The sequence below is a fragment of the Aspergillus stella-maris genome (genome assembly GCF_047715825.1).
Source record: "Aspergillus stella-maris strain CBS 113639 unplaced genomic scaffold BDV14scaffold_19, whole genome shotgun sequence".
Lineage (NCBI taxonomy): Eukaryota > Fungi > Ascomycota > Eurotiomycetes > Eurotiales > Aspergillaceae > Aspergillus > Aspergillus stella-maris.
In genome coordinates this window covers 158,534-183,317 of record NW_027396813.1, presented here as the reverse complement: position 1 = coordinate 183,317, position 24,784 = coordinate 158,534, and the positions used below count along the sequence as shown (strand labels likewise).

At 45.5% G+C, this 24,784-nt stretch overlaps 6 protein-coding genes across 6 annotated transcripts; 4 read left to right on the top strand and 2 right to left on the bottom strand.

Annotated features, from left to right (window-relative positions):
* Nucleotides 1-1,056: 1,056 nt before the first annotated feature.
* Nucleotides 1,057-3,293, bottom strand: BDV14DRAFT_208029 (uncharacterized protein; the record flags this gene model as incomplete). The annotated part of the gene is made up of 9 exons (XM_073775309.1): nt 3,172-3,293; nt 3,053-3,124; nt 2,940-3,010; nt 2,874-2,909; nt 2,710-2,843; nt 2,368-2,676; nt 1,889-2,321; nt 1,557-1,842; nt 1,057-1,506 (listed from the first exon to the last, which is right to left on the bottom strand). Exons 1-9 carry the CDS (start codon nt 3,286-3,288, stop codon nt 1,057-1,059), a joined length of 1,908 nt encoding a protein of 635 aa, XP_073629416.1. The 5' UTR covers nt 3,289-3,293.
* Nucleotides 3,294-4,368: 1,075 nt separating this feature from the next.
* On the top strand, nt 4,369-4,831 carry BDV14DRAFT_198906 (RidA family protein; the record flags this gene model as incomplete). Its single annotated transcript, XM_073773090.1, has 2 exons — nt 4,369-4,480; nt 4,536-4,831. The coding sequence occupies 2 exons, from the start codon at nt 4,369-4,371 to the stop codon at nt 4,829-4,831; spliced, it is 408 nt and encodes a 135-aa protein (XP_073629415.1).
* Nucleotides 4,832-7,477: 2,646 nt separating this feature from the next.
* On the top strand, nt 7,478-9,398 carry BDV14DRAFT_198905 (major facilitator superfamily domain-containing protein; the record flags this gene model as incomplete). The annotated part of the gene is made up of 3 exons (XM_073773089.1): nt 7,478-7,731; nt 7,791-8,419; nt 8,467-9,398. 3 exons carry the CDS (start codon nt 7,478-7,480, stop codon nt 9,396-9,398), a joined length of 1,815 nt encoding a protein of 604 aa, XP_073629414.1.
* A 1,603-nt stretch (nt 9,399-11,001) lies between these two features.
* BDV14DRAFT_198904 (heme-dependent oxidative N-demethylase family protein) lies at nt 11,002-12,040 on the top strand (the record flags this gene model as incomplete). Its single annotated transcript, XM_073773088.1, has 2 exons — nt 11,002-11,485; nt 11,568-12,040. 2 exons carry the CDS (start codon nt 11,002-11,004, stop codon nt 12,038-12,040), a joined length of 957 nt encoding a protein of 318 aa, XP_073629413.1.
* A 448-nt stretch (nt 12,041-12,488) lies between these two features.
* BDV14DRAFT_171138 (MFS transporter) lies at nt 12,489-14,536 on the bottom strand. The gene is made up of 3 exons (XM_073768340.1): nt 14,088-14,536; nt 12,920-14,038; nt 12,489-12,858 (listed from the first exon to the last, which is right to left on the bottom strand). The coding sequence occupies exons 1-3, from the start codon at nt 14,471-14,473 to the stop codon at nt 12,573-12,575; spliced, it is 1,791 nt and encodes a 596-aa protein (XP_073629412.1). The 5' UTR covers nt 14,474-14,536; the 3' UTR covers nt 12,489-12,572.
* A 2,280-nt stretch (nt 14,537-16,816) lies between these two features.
* BDV14DRAFT_198902 (uncharacterized protein) lies at nt 16,817-17,761 on the top strand (the record flags this gene model as incomplete). Its single annotated transcript, XM_073773087.1, has 1 exon — nt 16,817-17,761. The coding sequence occupies one exon, from the start codon at nt 16,817-16,819 to the stop codon at nt 17,759-17,761; it is 945 nt and encodes a 314-aa protein (XP_073629411.1).
* Nucleotides 17,762-24,784: the final 7,023 nt, after the last annotated feature.

The window sequence follows — 24,784 nt, the reverse complement described above, 5'->3', positions numbered from 1 at the left end:
ATTTCGCAGAATCCAAATGGATATTATCAGTGCTACTGCCCGGGCACCAGCCAGCGTAGCCTTGGTCCCTAAGAGCACACGTTCAAGCGTACATCCCCGCAATCCCAAAACACTCTATAAATCCATTATTAACTGTAATAGCCGCATCTAGACCAAATATCACAAGTCAGCTCCACACTCTCCAATCCACGGACCTCATTCAAATAACGGGCGAATTCACCAAGATTGAAGTAGTACTCTGATACGTCTTTATTCTTCTTCGGACAATCACACTTAATATTCGCTCCTTCGATGCGGCAGTTCTCGCAGCGGCCGTGGCGACCACATTGGTTTCCGAAAGCGCGGCCACTGTTGGAAAGAAGCAGAGCTTGCACCATCTTGTATAAAAGCAAAATCCCTTGATAGGGGGATAGTTCAGAAGTCAAGAAAGGCGGGGAAGAACATACTGCTTGACCGGAGCAAGCTTGCCGTCATAGTTGCTGAAGCTACTGTTGAGATCGAGTCTGCTGGCTTGCTCGCACCCGGCGTTACCCGTGCACCGTGCTATGAGAGACGCGCAGTCTCTACCGTCTAGGTAGTGCTGGACGCATTTGTTGGTGAATGTCGCGGATGTGATATTGAAGATTCCCAGGAAGAGAATGAGAAGCGAAAGGGTAGAAAGCATGGTTGAAGTTGGAATATGACGAGCAATTGTGGAGAGAAACTTTCAGGTTCAGTCAATGATCGGATGTTGAGGCGACCTTTTAGTCTAGCAGTGTATGTATCTATACATTTGTCGTGAGGTGGTGGTTGCGGTGGTCATTGTTGTATGCGGTATTCTGGTCCTATCTTTGAGGCTGTGAAACATCAAACAGAACGTTTCCAAGTATAGAGTTTTTATCTGCCAACATAGCCAACAATGATCAGAAGCGCCGAGTCGTTTATCAAGCCAAGTCTCTCTGATCAAAATGAGACTTCGCAACCATCAGCTGATGCTGGCAATCTTACTTCTAAATGAGCCTCCAAAACAACAGGTATGTGAATTAGCGGATACCAACAATCGCGGCGGTGTTGTCTCTAAGAAGGACCCATGTTTTCAAGATCAAGGTTTCCAGCAGGAAAATCCCAGATCAATTCATCGAACCAGTTCAGGAAGTCATAGCTGGTCAGGGTCCCAGGTAGCGATGGGATGGCCTCGAGGCTCACCTTCTGTTCTGCGCCGACGGTAATAAGACTACTTTGATTGCCCTGTCCATCTTGATCACTGGTACTAGTAGGTTGCGGGGCTGGAATACCCCTGTTCAACGTGTCATCCAAAATCGCACCAATGACCTTGCTTATCTGTATGCATATTTGAAAGTCCGGTCGATCAGGGAAACGTTTGTGTTCAAAGTATGCCAGCAATACGCTCAAGTCCCGAACAACCTTTGATACTGACGTAGAGATCGCCGGGCGCTCGCCCTTTTGCACGCTTTGGTGAAGCTCGGTGGCGAGTGTACCTGCGCCAGGTAGACCATAGTAAAGAAACTGGTATTGAAGTTAGTTTGACTATCAAGCAAGAACACCATGCGACGTACCATCCATGTATATCTCTCGCGAAGTTCCGGATGGGAATTCTGTTGCTGGATGAAATCGAGTACACCTGAGAGCAGCTTCTGCGATGTGTCCAGGAGAGCTGAACTTGATATTTGGGAGTCCTCCAGCAGCATGCGCTCTAGCAGGAATCCACTGTATAGATAGATAAGATGCACCACTAGAAGAGCGACACATAGGTGAGGACTTGAGTCCGCCCAAACGCCGCCATGGTATCGATATTGCTTGGGTATCTTATCGAAGAAATCGCGGTACTCTTGGTACAAGTCTCTAAACATGGTTAGACTTGTTAACAATCGAATTGACATGCACAAACCGAAGCTCTGTCGAGAACGAACCCGTTCTGTTTCCCTGAGACAGTCGCAGCACCTTTTCCTGGAGCAACCCGTGCTGATAGCGCAGTCGGATCAAACTGGACTGTCTGATGCCTCGGTTCTTTCCAGTCGTACATTTCCATCCATTTTCATCGAGCTGGTCGAAGATCTTCCGTAGTTGTTCATTGTCGAGGAGAACCTCTTCATCGTCCAAGTCGGATGGCAGTGCCATGTCGCAGAACCTGCTGTCGATCCTGGGCGGACGTCCAAATAATGTGGCAGCAGCCTTGTCTCGGGAAACTGCAGCCGCAAAAATCCTTCTTCGACTCTCCAAGATGAAGAAGGGAACATTAGGCGGGGAGGTTGTCAGCCGGTGAAAGCCCATCACAAAGAGCTCCGTAACAGACTCGTTGAATACTTGATAAACAGCCTCATCTATTCGAGTCAGCCTCATAACCAAGGACCGGGATAGCAGACATACTGGCATTACCGAGAAGTACCGATGAGAGGTGCAAATTGATGTATCGAGCCCAGGTCGTTAGTTCATTGACCTGATTATAAGAGTCGCAAATTTGTAAGGAGATTCGAGCAGCGGCGTACATTTCCATGCCAAAGGTCATGTCATCAAATGTTGGCCTTGTGTCAGTGTAGAAGCACGCAACGCCCGCAAGGACAAACATAAGACCAATAAATTCCATTCGTACATTCACACCGGTGAATGAGCTCAGGAAATCCTCTTTTGAGGTGTTGGAATCCATGGCCGGCATTGACCTGCGCAGGTTTCCTTTCGCTTTCTCCATGCTATGGCAGATATTTGAATCACAGTCGTCTTTTTTGAGCCCTCGTAGGAAGCCTGTCACAGGCCCAACAATTAGTGGTCTCGGTATAACCGAAAAATGGGTTCCATTGTAGTATTCAAGCGTCATCGATTGTATTTCTTCCGACACCGACGCTAGACTTTTCAGCGAATGCTCCACGACTCTGAACTGAGACGATAAGGCATCCGGATGCAATGCAGGTCGCCTGGGCATCACAGGAAGAGGGCTCGAACACAGTGAAAGGGTACTGAAGAAGCCCAGGTACCCGGAAGGACTGTCAGAGGTTAAACTGGCTTGCTCGGGTTTCTGCTGAGAACGAGCAGGTGCTTTCTTCCTTGATTTTTGAACTCTCGGTTTTGTTGAGCTTGGTGGCCGGAACTCACTAATTTTTCGAGTCATCGGAGCCGGATGATAAAAACACTATTCGATCAGCCTTCATTAAATTTGGTGGGTGTTGGACCTTGTACCTGGCCAGCTACAGCGCGATCCCGACACCGACTACAGACCGGTTTCTGGTGGTCACAGCGAACCTTGGAGAGACGGCAAGGCTCGCAGGATGTAGCCTGTCCGTTCCGACGATACATTTTTGATGTTCGTCAGATTACAGAGAACGTGGATAAGGAACGAAGGAGGAAACAGCCAACCCCCCTCTAAACGCACGTGACTTACTCCGATCGGAGCTCACCTTCCTAACCGGGTGATTCTACTCCGGGTCGGGGTACTATAGTGCATCCAGGCGAATGTACGTTCTCATACATTACTCATGCCTTGTAGTTACTTAATAGATATCAGTTGGTTCTGCTGTAAGCATTATCAAGTTGAGGTTATCGTCTACTTCGTGCGCTCCAGAACAACCCTCCAAATCTCATCAAGGGGCCCCTCCAAACTGACCAGCAACCGAGATTGTCACCCTAATCCTTGACTATGTCTGCTACTCCTGCGCTACTTTTCCGAGTGAGCTCTAGGCTCTAGTCGAGTTCAACGTGTTGGACGATCTCACCTTAACACGAGCACAGCCGCGTCCATACTCAGGTGGTTGACTTCTTCCATGTCAAGAACCCCGGCTATCTTGCCAACTTCTGTGGTCCTAACTTCACCTCTATCCTGGTGATCCTCGCTAATTGCAAAAGAAACGATTCCTTTCTCTCCGGGCGATAAAGGTAAGACACCTAGAACCCTGCCAACGACCGATTCATACAACCTCGTAACATCTCCGATATGCACATAAGCCTTGGGCACCCTACTACCGTCAGCTAGACAAACCTGTTCCCTCCGTTTATCCTCTTCACGAGAATCAGAATCCTTCCCAGAACAATCGAAGTAGACCCATCAGAGTCCGAAAAGCATTGAGTGACAGCTGCTGTTTGTTTTAACACGGGTCTTCATCTAGGCCATGTTCCTAGACTGGTTTATCTCAGAATTTTGGTCCTCATTTAATGCTGACCATCGTCTCTCCAGGTTTCTTAGAATTTAGGAATGGTATTATGAATAAATCCTGAAACCCCCGCTCCGCCGCGTAGGATGACGGAGTCCATCGGCGGAATATGCATTCCGCCGCAGCAAAATCCCCACATCTCTAAGCAGAACCCTGGGTATAAAAGACGTCACCATCCAGCTTTCAAAACTCACAAAACCACCAATTCATTTAATCAAAACACTACAGTATGTCACATCTGCAATACTTCTCCTACCCCGGCGTCGGCGAGCGAAACCGCCACAACTTCCGCTACAGCCAGGCCGTGCGTATTGGTGATCGCATTGAATGTGCCGGACAGGGTAAGACCTTGACCTGCGTAAATCACCGTTCTACCCAATACTAAATATCGCTTAGGAGGATGGAACCGCGAAACAGGCGAATTCCACCGCGAAATCAACGCGCAAATCGACCAGGCGTTCGAGAACGTCGAGGCCAATCTCAAGCATGCTGGCGGACAGGGCTGGAACCAGGTCTTCCGCGTGAACAGCTATCATGTCCCCATTAACAATGAGGCTCTTGATGCGATGGTTCGGAACTTCAAGAAGTATATGCCTGACCATAATCCGATTTGGACTTGTGTTGGTGTTACCCGTTTGGGGGAGGATGATATGAGGGTTGAGATTGAGGTTGTTGCACATGTTCCGAATTAGGTCTTCAAGTCATATAAATGTTACTTGCTGCTGAGCGCGAGTTTCGTTAGGGTCTATGGTCGTATTGTTGGCTGTAACGGGAGCGCGAAAAGATCAGAGGCCAGTAGTTCTCGTGAGGTTGTATGCTTGGTACAGTACAAAAATAAGATCTGGTATATGGCTCTTTGTGCCTTTCTTGCTGTGCAATAATTCTCTACTGATGATTTAGTTGCAATCTAATATATCTCAGCTCAGTAACAATATACTACTCATTGGCGTATAGCCTTTTTGAATCCAGGGAGGACGTTGTTGATGCCAATGAGCGTGTTTTGGTGGAGATGCTGATAGAAGACGTGGCCATATAAGCAAGCTGGAAAATTTGTGGCTCGTAATAGCGCTGTAGCATACAATCACACCCAGTAAACCCAACGGATCAAGATTTTGATATCGATATAGGGTCTCAAGTTGTGGGTGGAATACTGAATGGCGTTCTCCCATCTTACTAAGAATAGATATTCCAATGAAACAAGACATCAATCTCTAGGGCCAGATAGAGTCCAGACATTCTAGGCTCAGAAAGCTAGATCTGACGGGATGATCAGCTCAAAGGCCGAACTGCCCTCGTGCATTTGCGCCACTATAGCTGCATTTCGATCATCCTTTCCCTATGAACGGACGTTCACCGGGTAGCTAGGAATCAGTCTTAACTTTAAACGGTAATCACTCTTCAAGCGAGCGATGTTCGACTAATATGGCTTATTGCGTCTTCAATTTGAGTCTTCCTGTACGAGGATTCGCCCTGAAGTACTAGCAAGGAGGTCTATTGCACAGCAGACGATGGGACATGGGCCACCTCAAACTGCACCACCTTCTCATCTGTCAGAGGGGCGTCAAGGAGGGCAACAGAGTGATCTAGAATAGGTAGTGACAACCGAGAGCCCGAGCAGAGAATACGGTATGTGATTCTTTCAGCAACACGGGATGGATAATGGAAAGGAGCAAGTTTCAAGCCTCCGGCCCTAAACGTCCAATGGCAGCAAAGCCTTTATAATCGACGATGGGATGCTGGACGAGAAAGTAGACAGGTAATGAAGCATAGAAGAAGAAAGCATGCTCACGCGGATATCTGCCGTGGGATACTGTTTAGCGAAAGGGGCGGATCAAGACGAGAAAAAGCCACCATCTCGCGCCCGACGTTGAATCAAGCAATAATATCATGCTTCTTATTCGTTCTTGTGCATGTAAGGCTTCTTTCTTGCATTAGCCCTGCGTCCAAGATTCCAATCATGCCACGGGAGTATGGCATTGAACTGTCACGCGCTCCGGAATCCGCCCCCTTATGCGGGAGGAGCATGAGCTGTCCACTTGGATGTGTCCTTACACCACGCATCTTGCTACAGGGTAGGTTTATCTACTCTGAAGCGCTTTATTCTAACAGCCAGCCTCTATATACCACCACCATCAGCCAGAAAATATAGAGGATATAGCGGTCACTCCAGCGGGGATCAGGTCATGTACGGTGAGACCACAAGCGGATAGACCCGCCACGAAAAAAAACTCTGCCCGACAACGGGGAAGACATGACTCGTTATCTGATTTTATCTGATTTGCCACCAAAAGCCACCAAAGCCACCAACACGAGCCTCTAGCGGTGTGTTACTCAATAATTATTAACAAATTCCCCGGTCGTGTTGAACCCCCGATCGAAGTGGGCGTTCTCAGCGGAGAATATGCGGTGCGGCGCCGAGCATCCACCCCCATGCCGGCGTGCGCCCTAGAGCCAGCCTGGGGCCAGGGATGAAGCGCCAGGGCTGGAGCCTGGATCACGATGCACGACAGACACAGACACACGGAGTAGTCTACCACGATCAGATAAAATATCCGATCGCGTTAGCAAACAAAGTTCAACAGCTGAAAATATCAGTACGCGCGTCACCCGCAAAATCCCACGCGAGACGAAAACTGAAAAGCTGCTACAGTGCCGATCTCGGAGGGACTCCCCACGCTCGAGTTCGAACAGAATGTGCGAGCGGCAAAGCAGGGTCGCATTGTTAGCGGTGTAAAGCAGCTGTAAGCGTGTAATAGCGTAATTAATTCTCGGAAACACCGGGTCAGGGGTCTGGTGATTGCTGCATTGCGAGATGATGTGGATCTTATCCATCTTATCCATCTGATCTAATCTGATCTGCTCCGACGATGTGGCCTCGCTAATGGTGTTATGGAACCAGACCCTGAGCTACTCTGGGCATGATGATATCTGAAATCAGTTATATTCTCATGATGATAGAATACATACTGACTGATCATAGTGGAATACTTCTTCCCTCCGCGCTGCGCGGGTGAAAACCACACTGGACCGTCTGCCCAGAAATCATGGCCCACACAGTGGAACCGCGCCTTGGGCAGTTAGACAGTCAGTTCACTTGGCTGCTCGGCGCTCGCACAAGCTTGCAGCTAGCCGTAATAATTCTGATGCTTGTATCGTAAGCGCAGCGCCATTTTCTCTTAAATCTGCCACCCCTGCACCTGAGTTTCCTGTCTTGCCATCCGGGGTCTCCGTTTCGCTGCTTGGACTGGAACACTTATTTAATCCAGCCCCTTGCGTCTTCAAGGGTCTGAGACTCTGAAGTTGCCCGCTCAGCACCTTTTCGATTGCCATCTTCCACCATGGCTATTCGAGACAGATTCCATCGCATTGTTGGCAATAAGGCTGCCAGCGGTGTTGAAACACCGTCTGTCGACGATCCTGTCGCTCTTCAGGTGAGGGCTGACGATAAGGAAGCCGCCCATGTTCCCGAGAATCCTGAAGGGTCGACCGGCCCAGACGACAAGCCCGCCGAGGAGGCCCAGACTGGTGTCAAGAAAATCGAAGCTGTCACCATATCATGGTCCAAGAAATCAGTATACATCATTCTGTGCCTGTATGTTCTCTCGCTCCACTTGCATTCGTTAGCATAACAGATCACTAATTTTGCCATAGGATTTGGCTCGTCACTCTTGTCAATAACATGCGAAGCTCAGTCGTCAACAGTCTGACGCCATACGCAACGAGTTCGTTCCTGGGTCACTCCCTGCTGACAGTCATCAATGTTGTGGCCGGATCTATGGCTGGTGCTGTCTACATTCCCATGGCAAAGGCATTGGATCTCTGGGGTCGTGCGGAAGGTTTCCTCCTCATGCTGGGATTCTGTCTGATCGGTTTGATCATCCTCGCTTCATCACACAACCTCCCGACCTACTGCGCCGGCCAAGTATTCTACGAAGTCGGATTCGGAGGTCTCAGCTACAGTTGGGATGTGCTTTCAGCAGATGTAACGAACCTGAGGAATCGAGGTCTCGCTTTCGCATTCACTTCCTCACCCGCGCTGATCTCGGCGTTCGCTGGCTCCAAGGCTGCCCAGGATTTCTTGGACCATGTTAGCTGGCGATGGGGATACGGCGTTTGGGCTATTATCCTGCCCTTCTTCGCTATCCCTATCTACCTCATGCTGGCCTATAACCTGCGCAAGGCGGAAAAGGAGGGCGTCGTCGTCAAAGAGAAGAAAAAGCGGGACTTTAGCCTGCAGAGCATCGGCTCGACAATCTGGTGGGCTATTATCGAGTTTGACCGTGAGTGTCCCATATACAATTCCTGATTCTCATACTAATAGGCATAGTGGTCGGCGTCGTCCTCTTCGCCGGCGGAATGGTCGTCTTCCTCCTCCCCTTCACACTCGCAAGCACAGCCCCGCAAGGCTGGCGCTCCGGCTACATCATCGCAATGATAATAGTCGGCTTCTTCCTCTTCGTCTTCTTCGCCCTATACGAAATCTACCTCGCGCCCGTCCCCTTCCTGAACGTCGAACACCTTACCGATCGGACCGTTCTCGGCGCATGTCTGCTAGACATGACCTACCAAGTCTCGTACTATTGCTACGCGTCCTACCTAACTTCCTTCCTGCAAGTCGTGTACCGGCTTGACGTCGCGACAGCTGGTTATGTCAGCAATACATTCAGCGTCGTCTCCTTCGTCTTCCTCTTCCTCTGCGGCTGGCTGATTCGCATTACCGGGCGCTTCAAGTGGATCCTCTGGATCTGTGTACCGATGTACATCTTCGGCATCGGCCTCATGATTCACTTTAGACAGCCGGGCGGGTATATTGGGTACATCGTGATGTGCGAGGTCTTCTTCAGCGTCGCAGGCAGCGTATTCATTCTATGCTGCCAGCTTGCCGTGCTAGCAACAGTCGACCACCAACATATCGCCGCCGTGTTGTCCTTACTCTTCGTAATGGGTTCCATTGGCTCTTCCATCGGAAGCGCGATCTCCGGCGCGATTTGGACGAATACATTCGTTGCGCAGTTAAGCAAGAACCTCCCTGCTTCTGCGATGTCTAATTTCGCGTATATTAGCTCGGATCTCGCTACGCAATTGACCTATCCTGTCGGCAGTGAAGTGCGCACTGTGCTTGAGGATGCGTACGGGTATGCGCAGGTGCGCATGCTTGCTGCGGGCACGGCGATTATGGTATTGGGATTCATCTGGGTTGCGATGATGCGCAATATCAATGTTAAGAATATGACGCAGACGAAGGGGAATGTGCTTTAGTTAGAGAGATGTTGGATTTGGTTTTGTTGTGTTTGGGATAGGGTCTTGTGGATACGACGGACTCAGGGTGCTGTGGAGGATTTAACATGTGTGTTGTGGATATCTACAGGACGGTGCAAAGACTAATGCAGGGATGGAAAACAACGCGTTAGAATAGACGGGAATGGGATCTTTTGCCTTGCAGGAACTGTTTGCCATCGATTAGATGCTATCTTCCCAACGTTCACTTGTTTCAAGAGCAGACACAAATCCTATTGTAGAATGCCGATATCGCGTTCCAAACGTCAGTTTCATAGCTCAAAGCGCGCCAAGAAGATAGCGTCGAGAAAGCTTTTTTCCAATGCGGCAGGATTGCCGAGCGCACGCGGCAAGGCAAGCTCATGTTTGTTTTGTTTGAAAGTTTCTGGTCATGCGCGTTCGAATCGCCCGCTTGTCATGTTTTTTCTTGACCTCGTTCAAAGACTACTTTACTACGTTCAAGTATCCCATTCTAGGTTCATTTGCTGTATGTCTCCCTTCTTTTCTTCTCATTAACACTCAGTGAATCCTTATTTGCGCCGTCTTGCCTCGCTCAGAAGATATGAAAGCGTTGTTCTTGCTGCCTTTTGTGAATATATATATATATATATCTGCGGTCCCGTTAGCCGGCTCCTCCGCAAAGACTGCAGTCCGCATGCCTACCCAAAAGTGAAAATCATATTTTGCCTCTCATAGTATGTAGCTAGCAGTTTGATCATAGCAGAACAGCCCAGGACGCTTTATATATCTCCATGTGATGCGTGCGAGACTTACACGGGGTTGTATAGTCCAGTCTTCGCATCTGAGCGCGCCCGCCAAGCCAATCTATATCCCTGCGCTTCTGATAAACCAAATAGCCAGATGACCCAAGGATGCGGGGAAAAGATGATAACAACACCTCAACCCACATCACATCCCTCTTATCTCCAGAGCCCCTTCGCCTTCTCCCTTTCTGGACAACAACGGTACGATGGCCCTTCGGCCCGACGCATCTGACTCAACCTCAACAACGATAGGCTCACTACCACCGACTCGCGATCATATACTCCAACGGGTATGAACATAACCGATCCTTGAAACATCTAGAACGAGCTCATACTAACAATTTTCACGTCAAGGCCAGGTTTGACCCTTATTGGTTGAAACCACCGACTCGGCGATTTGCATGCAGGGTTCGGGGCTCGGGTGGCCCGTGCGGGCCGGGGCTTTAAATAGTATATACTTTGGTGATGGTTACACGGGATAACTCAAAGTATACCTCACTAGCATTTACTATTGAAGGAGGAAGAACGGTTTTCGAGATGGGTCATACGAGAGCTTTGCTTGCGGCTTTAATCATTTTCGCTGTGCTAGTCAGATGGATGGTTTTGAAGTTTAAGGAGCGCAGGGTGACGAGGGGAGGGGGCCATAAGGGTACGTACAATGGCACTCGCGTTGAACCTCTGAGACGAGCGTAAGACGAGACTGATGACCTTCTTACCGGACACAGAAAAAATCCCCGAGCTCGATCTATCAAGCATAAAACCACTCCCTTTAACATTCGACTGGCGAACATAAGAACCAACACCATACCGGCCATGGAATAATGGACCTTATCACCTTACTATGGGTACTTACAGTCCATCATAATACTCTCTGCCCCAAAACAGTGTCTCATAAATGTTTACCTGCAGGAATCAAAAACACCACCCTAGAGAACTGGATCGAGCTCGATAACACCTATCTCACAAAACACCATCTCAAGAAAAAACTCTTCACCCAGAACCGCACCGAAGTCCTCGCCCATCTCCCTGGAATTGACGAAGGCCTCTTCGAGGGACTGGATTTACTTAAGGAGACCCTTGTCAGACGGTACCCCTCCATGTTCCGCCTCCAGAACGGGGAAAAGGATATAATCGAGAATCTTGTCACAGGGGATATTTGGGATCTTAATCCTGAGGCTAGTACGTGGGAGAAGTATCATCCGTTTGAGGTAATGAGTTTATTGGCGACGGAGGATTTCTTTATCCTTTATGCGGATGAGAAGACCGGTGAGACGAGTTTGAGGGGGGCGGGGGTTTGTTTTCCTGGTACGGTTTGGACCTATACCTCCATCCACCCCTCACCTTTATTGTTTATGCGAGTGACTGACTTTTCATGTTGTTGCAACAGCCGGCTGGAAAATCGAAACCCGCATCGGCAAAACCCTCTTCGGCATCCACGCCGGCCGAGTCCCAACCTACGAAACCCGCCTCGCCAAATCAATGGACAGATTCTTCCAGCGCCTAACACCCGGCCCCTTAATCTGTCGGTATAACCACGCGATCGACGATTCAGACGAGCTCTTCCACCGACACAGTCATCACAACCTTAAACTTGATGAAGCGAAGAAGCCTGAGTTGAAGGATTTACATTTACGCGTTGAAAGACAGGTTCTGCAGCGCCTGCCAAGGAGTAAGGCTCTCCTCTTTACAATAAGAACTTATGTTACTCCCATTACGGAGGTTACAAGGGATAGGGAGGTTGCTGAGGCGTTGAGGAGCAGCGTGAGGAGTTATAGTGAGGATGTTGCAAGGTATAAGAACCGGGGACTTTGGGAGGGGACGTTGATGGGGCATTTGGAGGAGGTTTTGGGGGAGGAATGAGGTTTTTTCTCCAAGCATATTGAACTTTAACAGGGAGACGCACCGGCGGGGATGAACGTTTGAATTGAAGCACTTGGTTACAAGCGAGATGAGAATGGAGCATCTAAATAAGCAAAGGAATAGGTACCGGGTTCTTGATAGACTAGTGATCAAGCAGCGCCATTCCGACCTCGTAACAACCTTAAGACAAACCGCCCGCAACCCCACAGCCCCTAACGTCTGGGGCACTGCAACTACATCGCAAAATCCGTTATCCGGTCGTTCCGGGCCGTGGCGCGGACTGCGGAGGGAGCCGTATCCGTTGACGGAACCGGCTTCGTAGTGTTGCGGACATCTGGGGTCAGGATTGGCATCAACCCTCTCGCTGTCAGTGTTACTGAAGCCTCGCCATTGGCTATGCGCTACGAGCTTCGGCCTATAATATAGATACAACTATCGCTATTTGTGTCTTCCATTCACAAAGATACTCAATGTTAGTATTGGTGGACAAGTAGAGTCTAAATGCAGTAATACATTGGGATTTTATAATACATCAGTTATTCTGCGCACTCGCTGGTGGTTCATCCGTCTCATCCTCATGTTCCTCATGCGCCTCTCGTGCCGGACCAGAATAAGGAGCAAACTTGCTCTTCATCCTCAGCCTGTCACCATAAAGCCAAAACGCCACTGGAATAGGAACAAGGCAAGCAGCAACGCAACCAAGCAGAGTCGAAGCCCATTGCACACCCATATTCTCAAACATTTGGCGCGAGAAGAGCGGGAACGCTGCGGCGACGAGGGAGCGGCAGAAGGTGTTTGCGGCGATGGCGGAGGCAGCGCTTGACATGGTTAGTTAGATGGTGCTTGGTAGGAGGAATAAGGGGAATAGGGTCCACTCACAACATGAGATAGGTATCAATCAGGTAGTTGAATAGCTGGATGAAGATGACTAGGAGACCGAAGCCAGTGAAGAGGCCACTTAGTGTTGGCACAATCCAATGCACCGTCCCTGAGAATCCAGTCCATCCGAACCAGAAAAGACCTGCGGCGAATAGGAAACCACCGAGGACCACAGGGGGGCAGCGCCATTCTGGTACTGGTACACCGTCGTTCTTGTCTAGCTTCTTGTTATATCCTCTGCTGTCAAAAATGATGTACGCCGCAGCAATGAGCAGGCCAGCTACCATGCCAAACAAGGGTAGGCCGCCGACACCGGGATTCATGCCATAGGTCCCCTGGAAAACAACTGTATATGCTGTCAAGAAACAGTACAGAAGGCCATAGATGAAACTCAGATATATCGTCACAGCAAGGATCAAAGGCTCACCGAAGAGCATTTGAAGCGGACGAGAGAAGTTCTTCACCACCAGCTCTCTGAAATCAACCTCGATCTCTTCCTGCTTCGCGTGGATTCCCCAATTCTTCGTGCGGCGGCGAAGCTCAGATGCTTTCGCAACAAGAATAATGGGTGGGTAAGACTCTTTAAGAAAGAGTAGGTTCATGACAAAGGCAGCGTAGCCCATGAACGCTGGGATGTAGGCCGTCCAGCGCCAGCCCAGGTAGGACATGTTAATGAACCCTCCAATGAAGGGAGCAAGAAGAGGTCCTAGGAAAACAGTACCAGAGAAACAAGCAATTGCAGCACCGCGGGTGCGATTGCTGTAGATTTCGGCAAATACTGCAGCAACGACTGCAAGGGGCGCACTACCGAAAATACCGCAGAAGAATCGGCAGATCATTAAGGTCTGGATATCTTTGGAAACGGCCACTGCTGTATTGAAAATAGCAAAGCCGAACATACCAAGGATGATACCGGGGCGACGGCCATTGAGCTCGGAAAGAGGCGCCCAGATCAGCGGACCGGAGGCATAACCGGCGATGTACATGGTACTGGAGAGGACAGAGACCTCCAGGCCGACGCCGAAATATGTTGACACATTCTGCGACGAAGCACTGAAAATGGCAGAATCAAAAGTAGAGCAGATACTTGTAAATGCAAGCATTGCGCTAATGTATATTCTGAACGGGTCAGTATGCCTAGTACTATAGTAAGTTGGGACCAACCTACTTTCTCTTCAATGGCCAGTTCTGGGGATACAAAGGATCATCAGGCCCATCGAATCCAACAACAAAGTCTTCGCGGTTTGGTAGCTGAGGTGGATAAGGCTTGCCCTCTGCAAATGGAGGCAGTGGAAGCTTCGATGATCGCGAGGTGAGGCTTTCACCAACAGTCATAGAGTGTTGACGCCGTAGCGTTTCGATCCGACTTAGCGAAGGCGAGTTGCCTGTTCTCTGTCGCTCCAAGTCCACCTCGGTGTTGCGTGACTGCAACCTGCCGAATTGAGGATCATAGTCAATAGAGCTGCTGGAGCCCGAGGCGGACTCCATACTGTCTGAGGACCTGCGACTAAGGCCCTCAGCATCTTTTTCATGGTGCTCTCCGCTGACGCTCATGGTGCCAGTGTGACGATGATGATTTTTCGGACCGGTTTGTATGGCGCATGTTATAAGGGGCTGTCGTCAGGAGGTAAGAAAATTTGGGCGAAAGTTGCCTCAGAGACTCCGAGTTAACCGTGCAGACCCACTATCAACGGCTACGAGATCGTCTCATAACTGCCGATGACAGCCACATGATTGTTGATTTGTTATACAGACAAAAATATTAGATTTTATTCTAAACTCAGAAAGCGACCTGTTGCTTTTCCTTTCCATTTTTTGTGATAAAAAATGACGTATATGTTCTTCCGTCAAGGTAGCTAAAGAGTACAGGCAGTCGTTATGTCATTATGTCATGGTTCCATAAATTGTTTATGCCAAGTGGATTCTGGATTATAAATGCCATGGAACCTCGAGTTTTGGTTCAGCAACCTGGATGGAAGCTTCAAAGAGCTGGAATATCATGCATATTCCCCTTTCACGTAGAGATATCTCAAAAACCTCTGTGACATGTGCCAGTGCCCAAACATCGCCGGGCAAAGGATTAAACTCACACCGTAGCTTCGGCAGGGAACCCACTTGGGGGCGAGCCGGCGCACACCACTCTAAATAGCCGGCACCGACAGAGCAGGATCCGGGTGGTGCCAGTAACAGTAGCGCATGGATCGTATACCGCTTTGGCAGAGGCATCTGCGAGTCAACCGGTCATTATCGATATTCAGCCTTATAAGGATAACAAGCTCTGGAGAAACTTTCTAAACAGGAGGACAACGAGCTATTTCGCCGGTCCGCCAGTCATAGCGCGGAACTGTTCAGGAACCATACAGTGTACAACCCACTGATTATTCATAGCCCTGATTGCCGTTGTTCTAACCATAGTGCTTGCTTTGAATCAGAAATTGATCGCCGAGATGCCAATGTTGAGATGGAATTGCGGCCCCAACAGGATCTGCGATTCTTGCAATGTACATTCTAAGGATCTGGGTTATTTGCTCGCTATTGGCCATAATCACGGGATCCGACAGACAGATAAACTTGCCAATCCTTCAAGGGATCTCTGCTCTCCACTCTTTGCAGCTGTTATCACCCAGCCGCAAATCTAATGATTGTGATCTGCAAAACATCGAATCTCGCCTAGCCCTATCTATACACCTTTTTGACTTATGCTCTTATCCCAGATTGCGATACGGCGAAGCCCTCACCTCTCGCCCTCACCTCCCACGTTGTGTGGCCACCGTACCCCGGACTGAAGGATTAACCTCCCTCCTTGCAATACCGTTCAATACAACTGTGTGACATAATTTATGGCTTCCGCTCCAAGCATTGCAAGACGGGCTCTTATATTACAAACCGGGGTTGGATGCGAATCATTCGGCGTTTTATTTTTGCAAATAACACTGTAAATGGTCATTAGGGAGGAGACGAAGCTTGAATCTTTGCTCTAAGCCTCCACGGCAAATGGTTTTTTTTCATGGAGAATGTTATCATAAAGGAATAAAAGCAAGTAGAGATGCGTCGACTTACGTAAACTGGTCGTTCAACGGCTTCGGACTCTTGGGACGGTTGCCGCCTAGGCTTCTTCCTCCTTCATATTTCATAACCTTATCCGTGCTTGGTCAAAATATCTTCGATAGCAGCATAGTATATCTGAAATATAGATTAGAAACCTTATCTTGACGTGATTAGCTTGCCATCTTTCATGACAAGAAGCAGTTATAGACAAATAGCAGTCGGCGCAGAGCGCCTGGGCTTCAGACAGTTGTTGAAGTCTCAGTGAAAAGGGATAATTACTCCTGTCTCACAAGTCCGTAACAAACACCTGATTGAGCAACAGAAGCCAAGATGACCCGGCATCATCGGCCCGCCGCAGAAGAATCCAGACAAATTCCGGCCCGTGGCGCGGAATGCGGAGGGAGCCGCATCCGGGGAAGACCTAGAACTCCGGGTCAAAAGACACCGGTCTCCCGTCAGACTTAAGCTTCTCATTGTGCCGCGGAGCCTGCGGGTCTTGGATCCCGATTGCGGGAGCTATAACGCCAGATTGTGGCTCTGGTCATGTTGGTTGTTCAGCTTCGAGTGTCTCTCGTCAGCCATGAACCTTAAATTGATACCCGAGCTACGGATGATGACCGGAGATGAAATTCCATCGACTGACTGCTGCAACGTTATTGGATGGATGTAATGCAGGCAGTGGAGGTCGTATTAAAGGGTTTAAACTTCTAGGGTGCTTTGTCTCCTTATAAACACCATTAAAGGGCCCCGTCGCGCAGAGAAGCATAAGCTGCGGAGTTCTCGAGGGCATATCACGTTCACACCTTACCTTTTCCAGCTTCAGTTCAATTTGTTCTTTATTAAACAATAATGGCTTCTCTACCCTTCTCTCTACCATCCCTTACCGGCAAGGTCTATCTAGTTACAGGCGGAAACACCGGCGTCGGATATCACACCGTCGAAGAACTCGCTAAAAAGGGCGCCCGCGTCTACATCGGCGCGCGATCCCCAGAAAAAGCCGAATCCGCAATCACACAAATCAAGTCCGAATATGCAGATGCCGACCTGCACACCCTCCAGATAGATCTTATGGACCTCCAATCAGTGAACAGCGCCGCGAAGCAGTTCAAAGACAGAGAAACCGAGTTGCACGGTCTCATCAACAGTGCCGGGATAATGGCTACGCCATTCGCACTTTCATCCGACGGGCATGAAGCGCAGTGGCAGACGAATTATCTCAGTCATTGGCTTTTGACATGGCATTTGCTTGACACCCTCTCAGCAACAGCTAGGGAAGAAATCTCCGTCCCCGGGACAGTCCGAATCGTCAACGTAACAAGCGACGGGCACCAATTTGCCCCCAAGGCAGGCATCGACTTTACCGACCTGAAGCAGGAAAAGGGCGGGATCTGGTCTCGGTACGGGATGAGTAAACTGGGGAACATCTTACACGCAAAACAGCTCAATAAGCTTTACGGTCCGGCCGGATCAGAGGCCGAAAGTAAGGGACCTATCTGGATAGCAGCCGTACACCCAGGACACCTTGATACAAATCTTAATCGACAGACGGCGCTACCGAAGTGCTTCAACACGGTACTCAAGGCTGTGGGTGCATACTCGCATGCAAGGGAGGGGGCGTATAATTCGCTTTTTGCGGTTGCGTCGATGGAGTTCAGGGAGAGTGATAGTGGGGGGTATTTTGTGCCAGGGCAGAAGAGGAAGACGCCTAGTAAGGCTGCGATGGATATGGAGCTTGCGCGGAGGTTGTGGGAGTGGACGGAAAGGGAGATGAGGGATAGGGGCTTTCTTGAATAGGACGGCACAGGATATGCTTACATTCCATCTAAGTAGTCAGGTATTATAGTCTATCTCAGCCATCCGTTTCTGCAATCTGTTGTTTCAGCATGTATACCAACCAGTCAAAGCCGTAAGCCAGCCACCCACCTAAGACCTAGGCGCATTAACTTTCCCTCTGAAACGAAGCTGCGTGGTCTGCAAAGGTTAGCCCTCTCCTTGAGAAATATTATGCCGCTCAGCGACCAGAGTAAGCCAACGATCTCCGTCGCGTGGTGATATCTTATGAGCGGCAGAGGTGGCTTCTTATTGGTGGATACCAGCTGAGTGACTAATTGATATAAAAATGAATGAATATTGAAGGTCTTGCTCTTCTAATTACAGTCTATATAGAGCTTAAGTATCTGGCCAGAGGCCTTATTTAACCCTAAAGAAGAGGGGTAATATAATATTATATATCCTTCTGAAACAACAGGCCACATCAGTGATATGTAGATTAACTGAATGAGGAAGGCAATGTCTGATTGGCTTAGATAAGCAATCCAAGTCCACCTTGGTTAACACACCCCCTCAGCGCCTTGGGAGTTCTAGTTCCCTTCCTGGGTTAAGATGAGGTTCTTCACGTTGATTAGATTAAGCATTGTGACGAATTCCTGGTGTTTCTGCCTTGGGAGCGCCTTGGTAAGGCTGTTAGCAGCCATGTGGTTTATTAGTATTTATTTAATATTTAATTAACTATTTTAAACTTCTTATTAAAGCCATAAGCGGTATATATTAACATGGCGTAATTTAGAATATTACTTAATATCTTGAGAAGTAAGAAGTTTAATAGTTTACTAGTTATTATAGTATACTATTATTTCATGCTTGGGATTAAATCCTATGGTATTAAATACTCTCCTCTACTAATAGGTTACTTTTATAATGTTTATTAAAGCAAGATATTTAGCTTTGGTAGTAAAGGTTATAACTACATGTTACTTGCCTGACTTTTATTTAATTAGTTTATTATATAGTCCACAAAGGTACCCTGCTAAACTATGTTAATCAGGCCAATTTATAAAGGCCATATTAAAGGCTATTATAACCACTTCCTTGTTACTAGTATTGCCTAAGTATTTAATTACTAGAAAGCATGTGGCATAAAGGTATGTAATAAATCTATTTACTGCCTACAGGTATTCTAGCAACAGGTTCTTTAAGGCTTTAAATAATTAACTAACTATATAGGCAATATCCACTTGTATTAGTACTACCAAATATTATATTAATCCTATCTTGGTTTAATACTCTTTAATTTAACTAGTGGTTGCCTATATTTTATATGGCAAGAGGTAATAAATACTTGCAAGTAATATTTCTGGCCACCTGGTAAGGTTATTTAGGTAAAATCACATGGCAAGATGTTTAATATAGGCATCCTGGCAGAGCCATACCTTTCTATTATCTCTATCTTGCAGTACTTGTACTCCTAGAAACTATTTAACTTCTCCTAGGTAATATAGTTTATATCAAGCATCTAGTTCCTCCTTAAAATTCCTGGCTGCCTCTCACGTAGTGGTGGTAGGCAGGTTAGCTATAATAATATTATTAATATATATAAGGATAATTATATACTTGTTGGTATAAAGGTATTCTTCTTTTAAAACTGGCAAGAGGTTAAACTTTATAAGTGTTGCTACTAGGTCCTATTGCCAGAGGCATGGAGACTTCCTAAGGCTATATAGTGCCTTTTTAAGCTTTTAAATCTTTTTAGGTACCCTAAAACCTTCTAGTATTCTTATATAGACTAGTTTTTAAAGACTTGTATTAAGGAAAGTGCTTACTATATTTATTTAATTAGTATCAAGATTAAATATGGTAACAAGGGCTATTATTACTTTAAAAGCCCTTATAGAGGCTATTGCTACATAGTTATTGGCTGTACTATCCTTTTTAAGGTCTCCTTATATATAAATATATACCTTTGCCTTTAAAAAGTAGCCATTTTTATTAAACTTGTAGGTAAACACCTATTTAAGTAGTAAGATTTATTTTTTAGCCACTTTTTTAAGTTTTACAAGGTTAAAGACCTCCTTAGTCTTTAATCTACCTATCTTTATTTAAGTAGCTATCTTAAACTCTACTTTAAGCAGATGTTGTAGTAATTCTACATAGTTTCTTGGTAGTTTAAAAAGCTTGCTTTGGTGCCTTTATTTTTAGCTTGCCTTTATAGTATTTAAAGCAATTAAAAATATATATTTAACTCTTTCTGGTTCTTTAATAAAAGGTATTTTAATGGCTAGATAGGCCTGGTAGTCTGCTTAATCTCTTTAAGGACATGTTTAATGCCTTCCCTCAAGTATATTAGCTATATCAAGTCTATTATTATGTTGTCTTCTTTGCCTTTCACCCCCTAATCTTGGTAAGCCTTGTAAATCATGATTTGCTTTACTATTTAAGGTATTATAAGTGCTTAAAGTGCTATTTACTTAAATCTAGTCCTTTTAAAGTAAATTAAGCAGGTATTGGCTTGGGAAATTATTACATGGTTAATTATAATATTCTTTTACATCCTCTGCAAACACTCCAGGCATTAATAGACTTGGTATATTATTAGGCATAGGTAATAGTAAAGGAGTTTAATAAGCAGAATCTTGTAACTCTTTCTTAATACCATATTGCCTCTCTTCCTGTTCTTGTATAGATAAATCTCTATTATTTTTAGCACCTTTTAAACTTCTGGTATCTTTAGGGAGGCTGCTATTATTAATTACATCCTTGTCTACTATATTAGGTAGTCTCTATATCTCTAGTGGTGGAATTGGCAAGCTAACACTTAATTTATCTTTTATAAAAGGATTTAATAAATTATATAGTCTACTCTTGTTAAATTAAACATCTTAGGCTGTTTTAACTTGCTATTACTTTAAATTTTATATAAACCATATATTAAAGGCTATATAGCCTAGCAACACTCCTTGGTATGCTCTTGGAGCCATTTTTACTTGTCTCTCTTGCTTCTAGCATGTGTAAGCTATATATTTAACTAGACACAAGCTTGCCAGGTTTGGCTTGTTCCCTGTAAGCACTTCCCATGGTGTCTTTTAACCTAGAAATCTTGTAGGTGTTCTATTAATAATACTTGTAATAAAAGTAACTATCCATGGCTATAAGTCTTGTAGCAATTAAGTAGCAATTAAGACCTGCCTTGCCTTTAAAATAAGAGTATATCCTAACCTTTCTGCAGGGCTGTTTTAGTTTAGTATTATAATAACTAAATACTAGTAAGCAATTCCTTCTACTACTTTAAATGTTATAATTTAATAACCTAGGGTCTTTTTATTATTACTTTTTAGGTACTTGACTATATGGCCAAAGAGGTTCTTTATTTAATTCACAAACTTCTATATAAAGTTAACATATTTACTCTTCCTCTAGTACATGAAGATAAAGTATATTCTTGTTACTTTATTATAAAAGTACATGATCCATTTATCTCTATTTAAACCTAAACACATCTCTATAAGATTAAAGTATACCCAATTTAATGGAGTACTTGTAGTTATTAATGGCCTTTAAGAGATTTATTATAGTGCATTTACTAGCTTGCAGTCCTTGCAGGGATGTTTAAAACCCTGGTTTATATCTAGATTATTAATCTATATGCCTGTAATTGCTTTAGGTAGGTGTTAAAGTGCTTCTAGGTTTATATAAGCTATTTATTGGTGCTAGAGATTTATATCTCCCTTTAAAACCAAAGGTTTTGCTAATTAACATGGTTCCTTCTTAGGATTACTTTCAGGTGTTGCAAAGGCGTGTTAATTAGTATCCTATTGCTTAATAATCTATAATCCTAAAGAATAATCTCTAATTTTAAAGATGACCTTGTTGCCCTTTTTTATAGTATTATTGTTAAAATTCCAGCTATATCCTGCCTGCTTAAGTCTCCTTACTCTAATAATATTGGTATAAAGGCCTGGTACATAGGCCATATTAGTCAAGGTAATTGCTATATTTCCTGCTTCTTCTTTATAGTTTGGTTATATCTTGATATTTCCAGTGCCTTATATATTTACTATTGTATTACCAGCACGAAGTATTCCTGTTGCTAATTAATTATAGGTCTTGAACCTTAAGATATCATTGCAAACGTGTATTAAAGTGCCTAAATTAAGGATAAAGCAGTTCTTTAAGAATCTATTAATCTCTATACTAAACACGAGTGCCATAACATGATCCTCTCTTGGTTTGTTACTCTCCTTTTAATTCAGCTCCTTTCTTTATTGTTGTACAAGTTCTATTGCCATCTTAATCTCCTTTAATAGCTTGTTATCTTTTGTAATAGCTTTATTAATTCTAGCTTTAAGTTTCTTACTTGGCCTCCACTATCTTGATTGCTTTAAGACTATTAGATACCAGCAGTTGCTATACACATGATTCTTTCCACATATATATTAGTGTTTCTAGGTGTTATTGCTTAAATTTAATTGGTAATTACTTTAGCCATTAAATATTATAAAAGCCATGCTTAAAGTTATTGCTTTAGAACCTTTACTATTTGCCAAATATATATAATATTATCCTAGAAGTGCATGAAAGTCCTTATTCTTATATATTAGGTTATTTATTATCTTTACTTGCCTATCTGCAAATAAATAGGATACTAATAATATTGCTGCCAAAAATTGTTATTTAACATGCTTGTTATTGCTTTCTAGGAGCTTTTAGCAATAAATTACTAGGTAGGCATTGTTAAAATTGTTAAGCTATATTAATACCTTTCCTTGTTAAATTAGGCAAGCTTTAACTATATTATAGCTCTTTAAGGCTCCAAGATCCACTTCTTGATTACTTGGGGTGTATTACTGCTTTAATATCTGCAATATTTCATGTATTTCTCTATCCATAATAAGCTCTTGTATATATAGAGCTACTAATCCATGAATAGCTTTATTTATTAATTAAATGCCATTCCAGGTATCTTTCCAATCCTGCAGCATTATTTAATAAAATTAATATATATTCTTTATGGCTTTATTCTCTGCAGGTATTCTTGGTTTAATTAGTGGTTTTAGTCAAGTATTGTTATTAGTGTCTGGATTAAAGTATTCCTATATGCCTTGCTTGTTTGCATGGTCCTTTATAACTTGGTACTATTTACACTAGTCATCCCGTGAGCTTAAAACAGCTTTAACCTTTATGGCACTTTCCATATTAATTCTAGTTGCCATTTTGGGTTTGCTATATTTAGCTTTGGCATATTTTCTGCCAGAGGATTTAAACTTCTAATTGCTAATATCCTCTTTATTAGTGTTTAACCACCTTCTAGCTTGTCTGTATATATATATATAGCTTAAAAAGGGCCTTGAATAGCTTTAGCAATATTAAAAAGAGGCAATAAACTTCTATCCTGGTCCTTAGAGCATCACCGGGCTCATAACTATAAGTGGCAGAGGTGGCTTCTTATTGGTGGATACCAGCTGAGTGACTAATTAATATAAAAATAAATGAATATTAAAGGTCTTGCTCTTCTAATTATAGTCTATATAGAGCTTAAGTATCTGGCCAGAGGCCTTATTCGACCCTAAAGAAGAGGGGTAATATGATATCATATATCCTTCTAAAACGACAGGCCACATCAGCGATATGTAGATCAACTGAATGAGGAAGGCGATGTCCGATTGGCTTAGATAAGCAATCCAAGTCCACCTTGGTTGACATATCTCTTTCGCGAGGCTGAATGGTCACGTGCTTGTGTAGCCCTCGGTCCTTCCATGACTTGCCGGGCGATTAACGTAGGATGGCTTGACACATCTCTGGTTCTCAGGCATAGCCAAGGCAGCTTTTTCTCTGCTGGAGGGATGCTAGGAGTCCGCCTCGTCACGTCGATCCACTTGGTTGTACAACGGCCCCCCTCAGGTAGTAGCGGTGGTTGTCTTCTGAGTGGGAGGAGCCCAATCCGCGCTTGACTCAGCTCACGGGATGTTACACTGACAACAGGAATGCGATACTATCGATGATGGTGTCAAACAATCGAGCGAGAAGTGTCGGATTGATCTGGAATGCACATATGAACAATGCGAGATAGTAGTGCTCCCTTGCGTACCAGTACCTAAGTAGTTTGAAAGGCCTACTGCTTGGCTGCCACCACAGCTTGCAGCTTGTTGTCTTCTTTTGGTCCGCAGTATACACACTCTGCCATTGAGAACTGTCCGCCGTTAGTTATTTCTCTAGAGAGGAGGGAAAGCATAGCTCGCGCATTTAGTGTAGCCGAGCGAGGTGGAATCGGAAGACAAGATGGGGCAGGAAGCCCTAGTGGGAGGGTGCTTACTGTGTATAGCAAAAATTCAAAGGCTGTCCTGCAAGAGTATTAGCATCAATTGCATAAAAAGCAAAAACAAAAAGAGCTTTCAATATTGAAGGAAAGGAAAATGGGGAATGGAGCGCTAGTGTGTAGGAGCAAGTAGGCTTACGCAAAGAAACGGACACTCGAAAATTGCCCGGGGAACCTTGTGTTTCTCATGAGATAGAAGATGTCATACCCTATTCGGCTGGTAAGTTTCCCAGCCTTGATGAAACTCTCGATGCTCCATCCTCTTATTTGGCGGACCAGGATGAGGCCACCGAGCTCCATAAGAGCCTGGCGTATTGGTACCCCAGTGACGGCCACCTCCTGGATCGCCATTTCGCACTGGGTCACGAATATAGCCCGCTTGTCGCCGAGGCTATTAGACCTGACATATTTGGCTGCTTCCCAACCACGCCATATAAGAGGCTTGTGGCTCCGCATTTGTGCCGTTGCCCCTATCAAAATGTGGGTTGCGGCTGCTCCAGTGGCAACCGCACGTTTGACCCATGCTATGCCCAGCATGGTGTATGGTTTCAGGATCGCAAAAGGAATAAGGAAAAAGAGACAAGCGCTCAGTAATTTGCAGATTCAGATCAGGAGTGTAGTGATCAGCGGATATGAGAGAAAGATCAGAGTGAGACCAGATGAAGAACAGCCGGGGAAGACATTTCCTTTTATCTCTAGCCTTGAGCCTGAGGTCGGTCTACCATCAC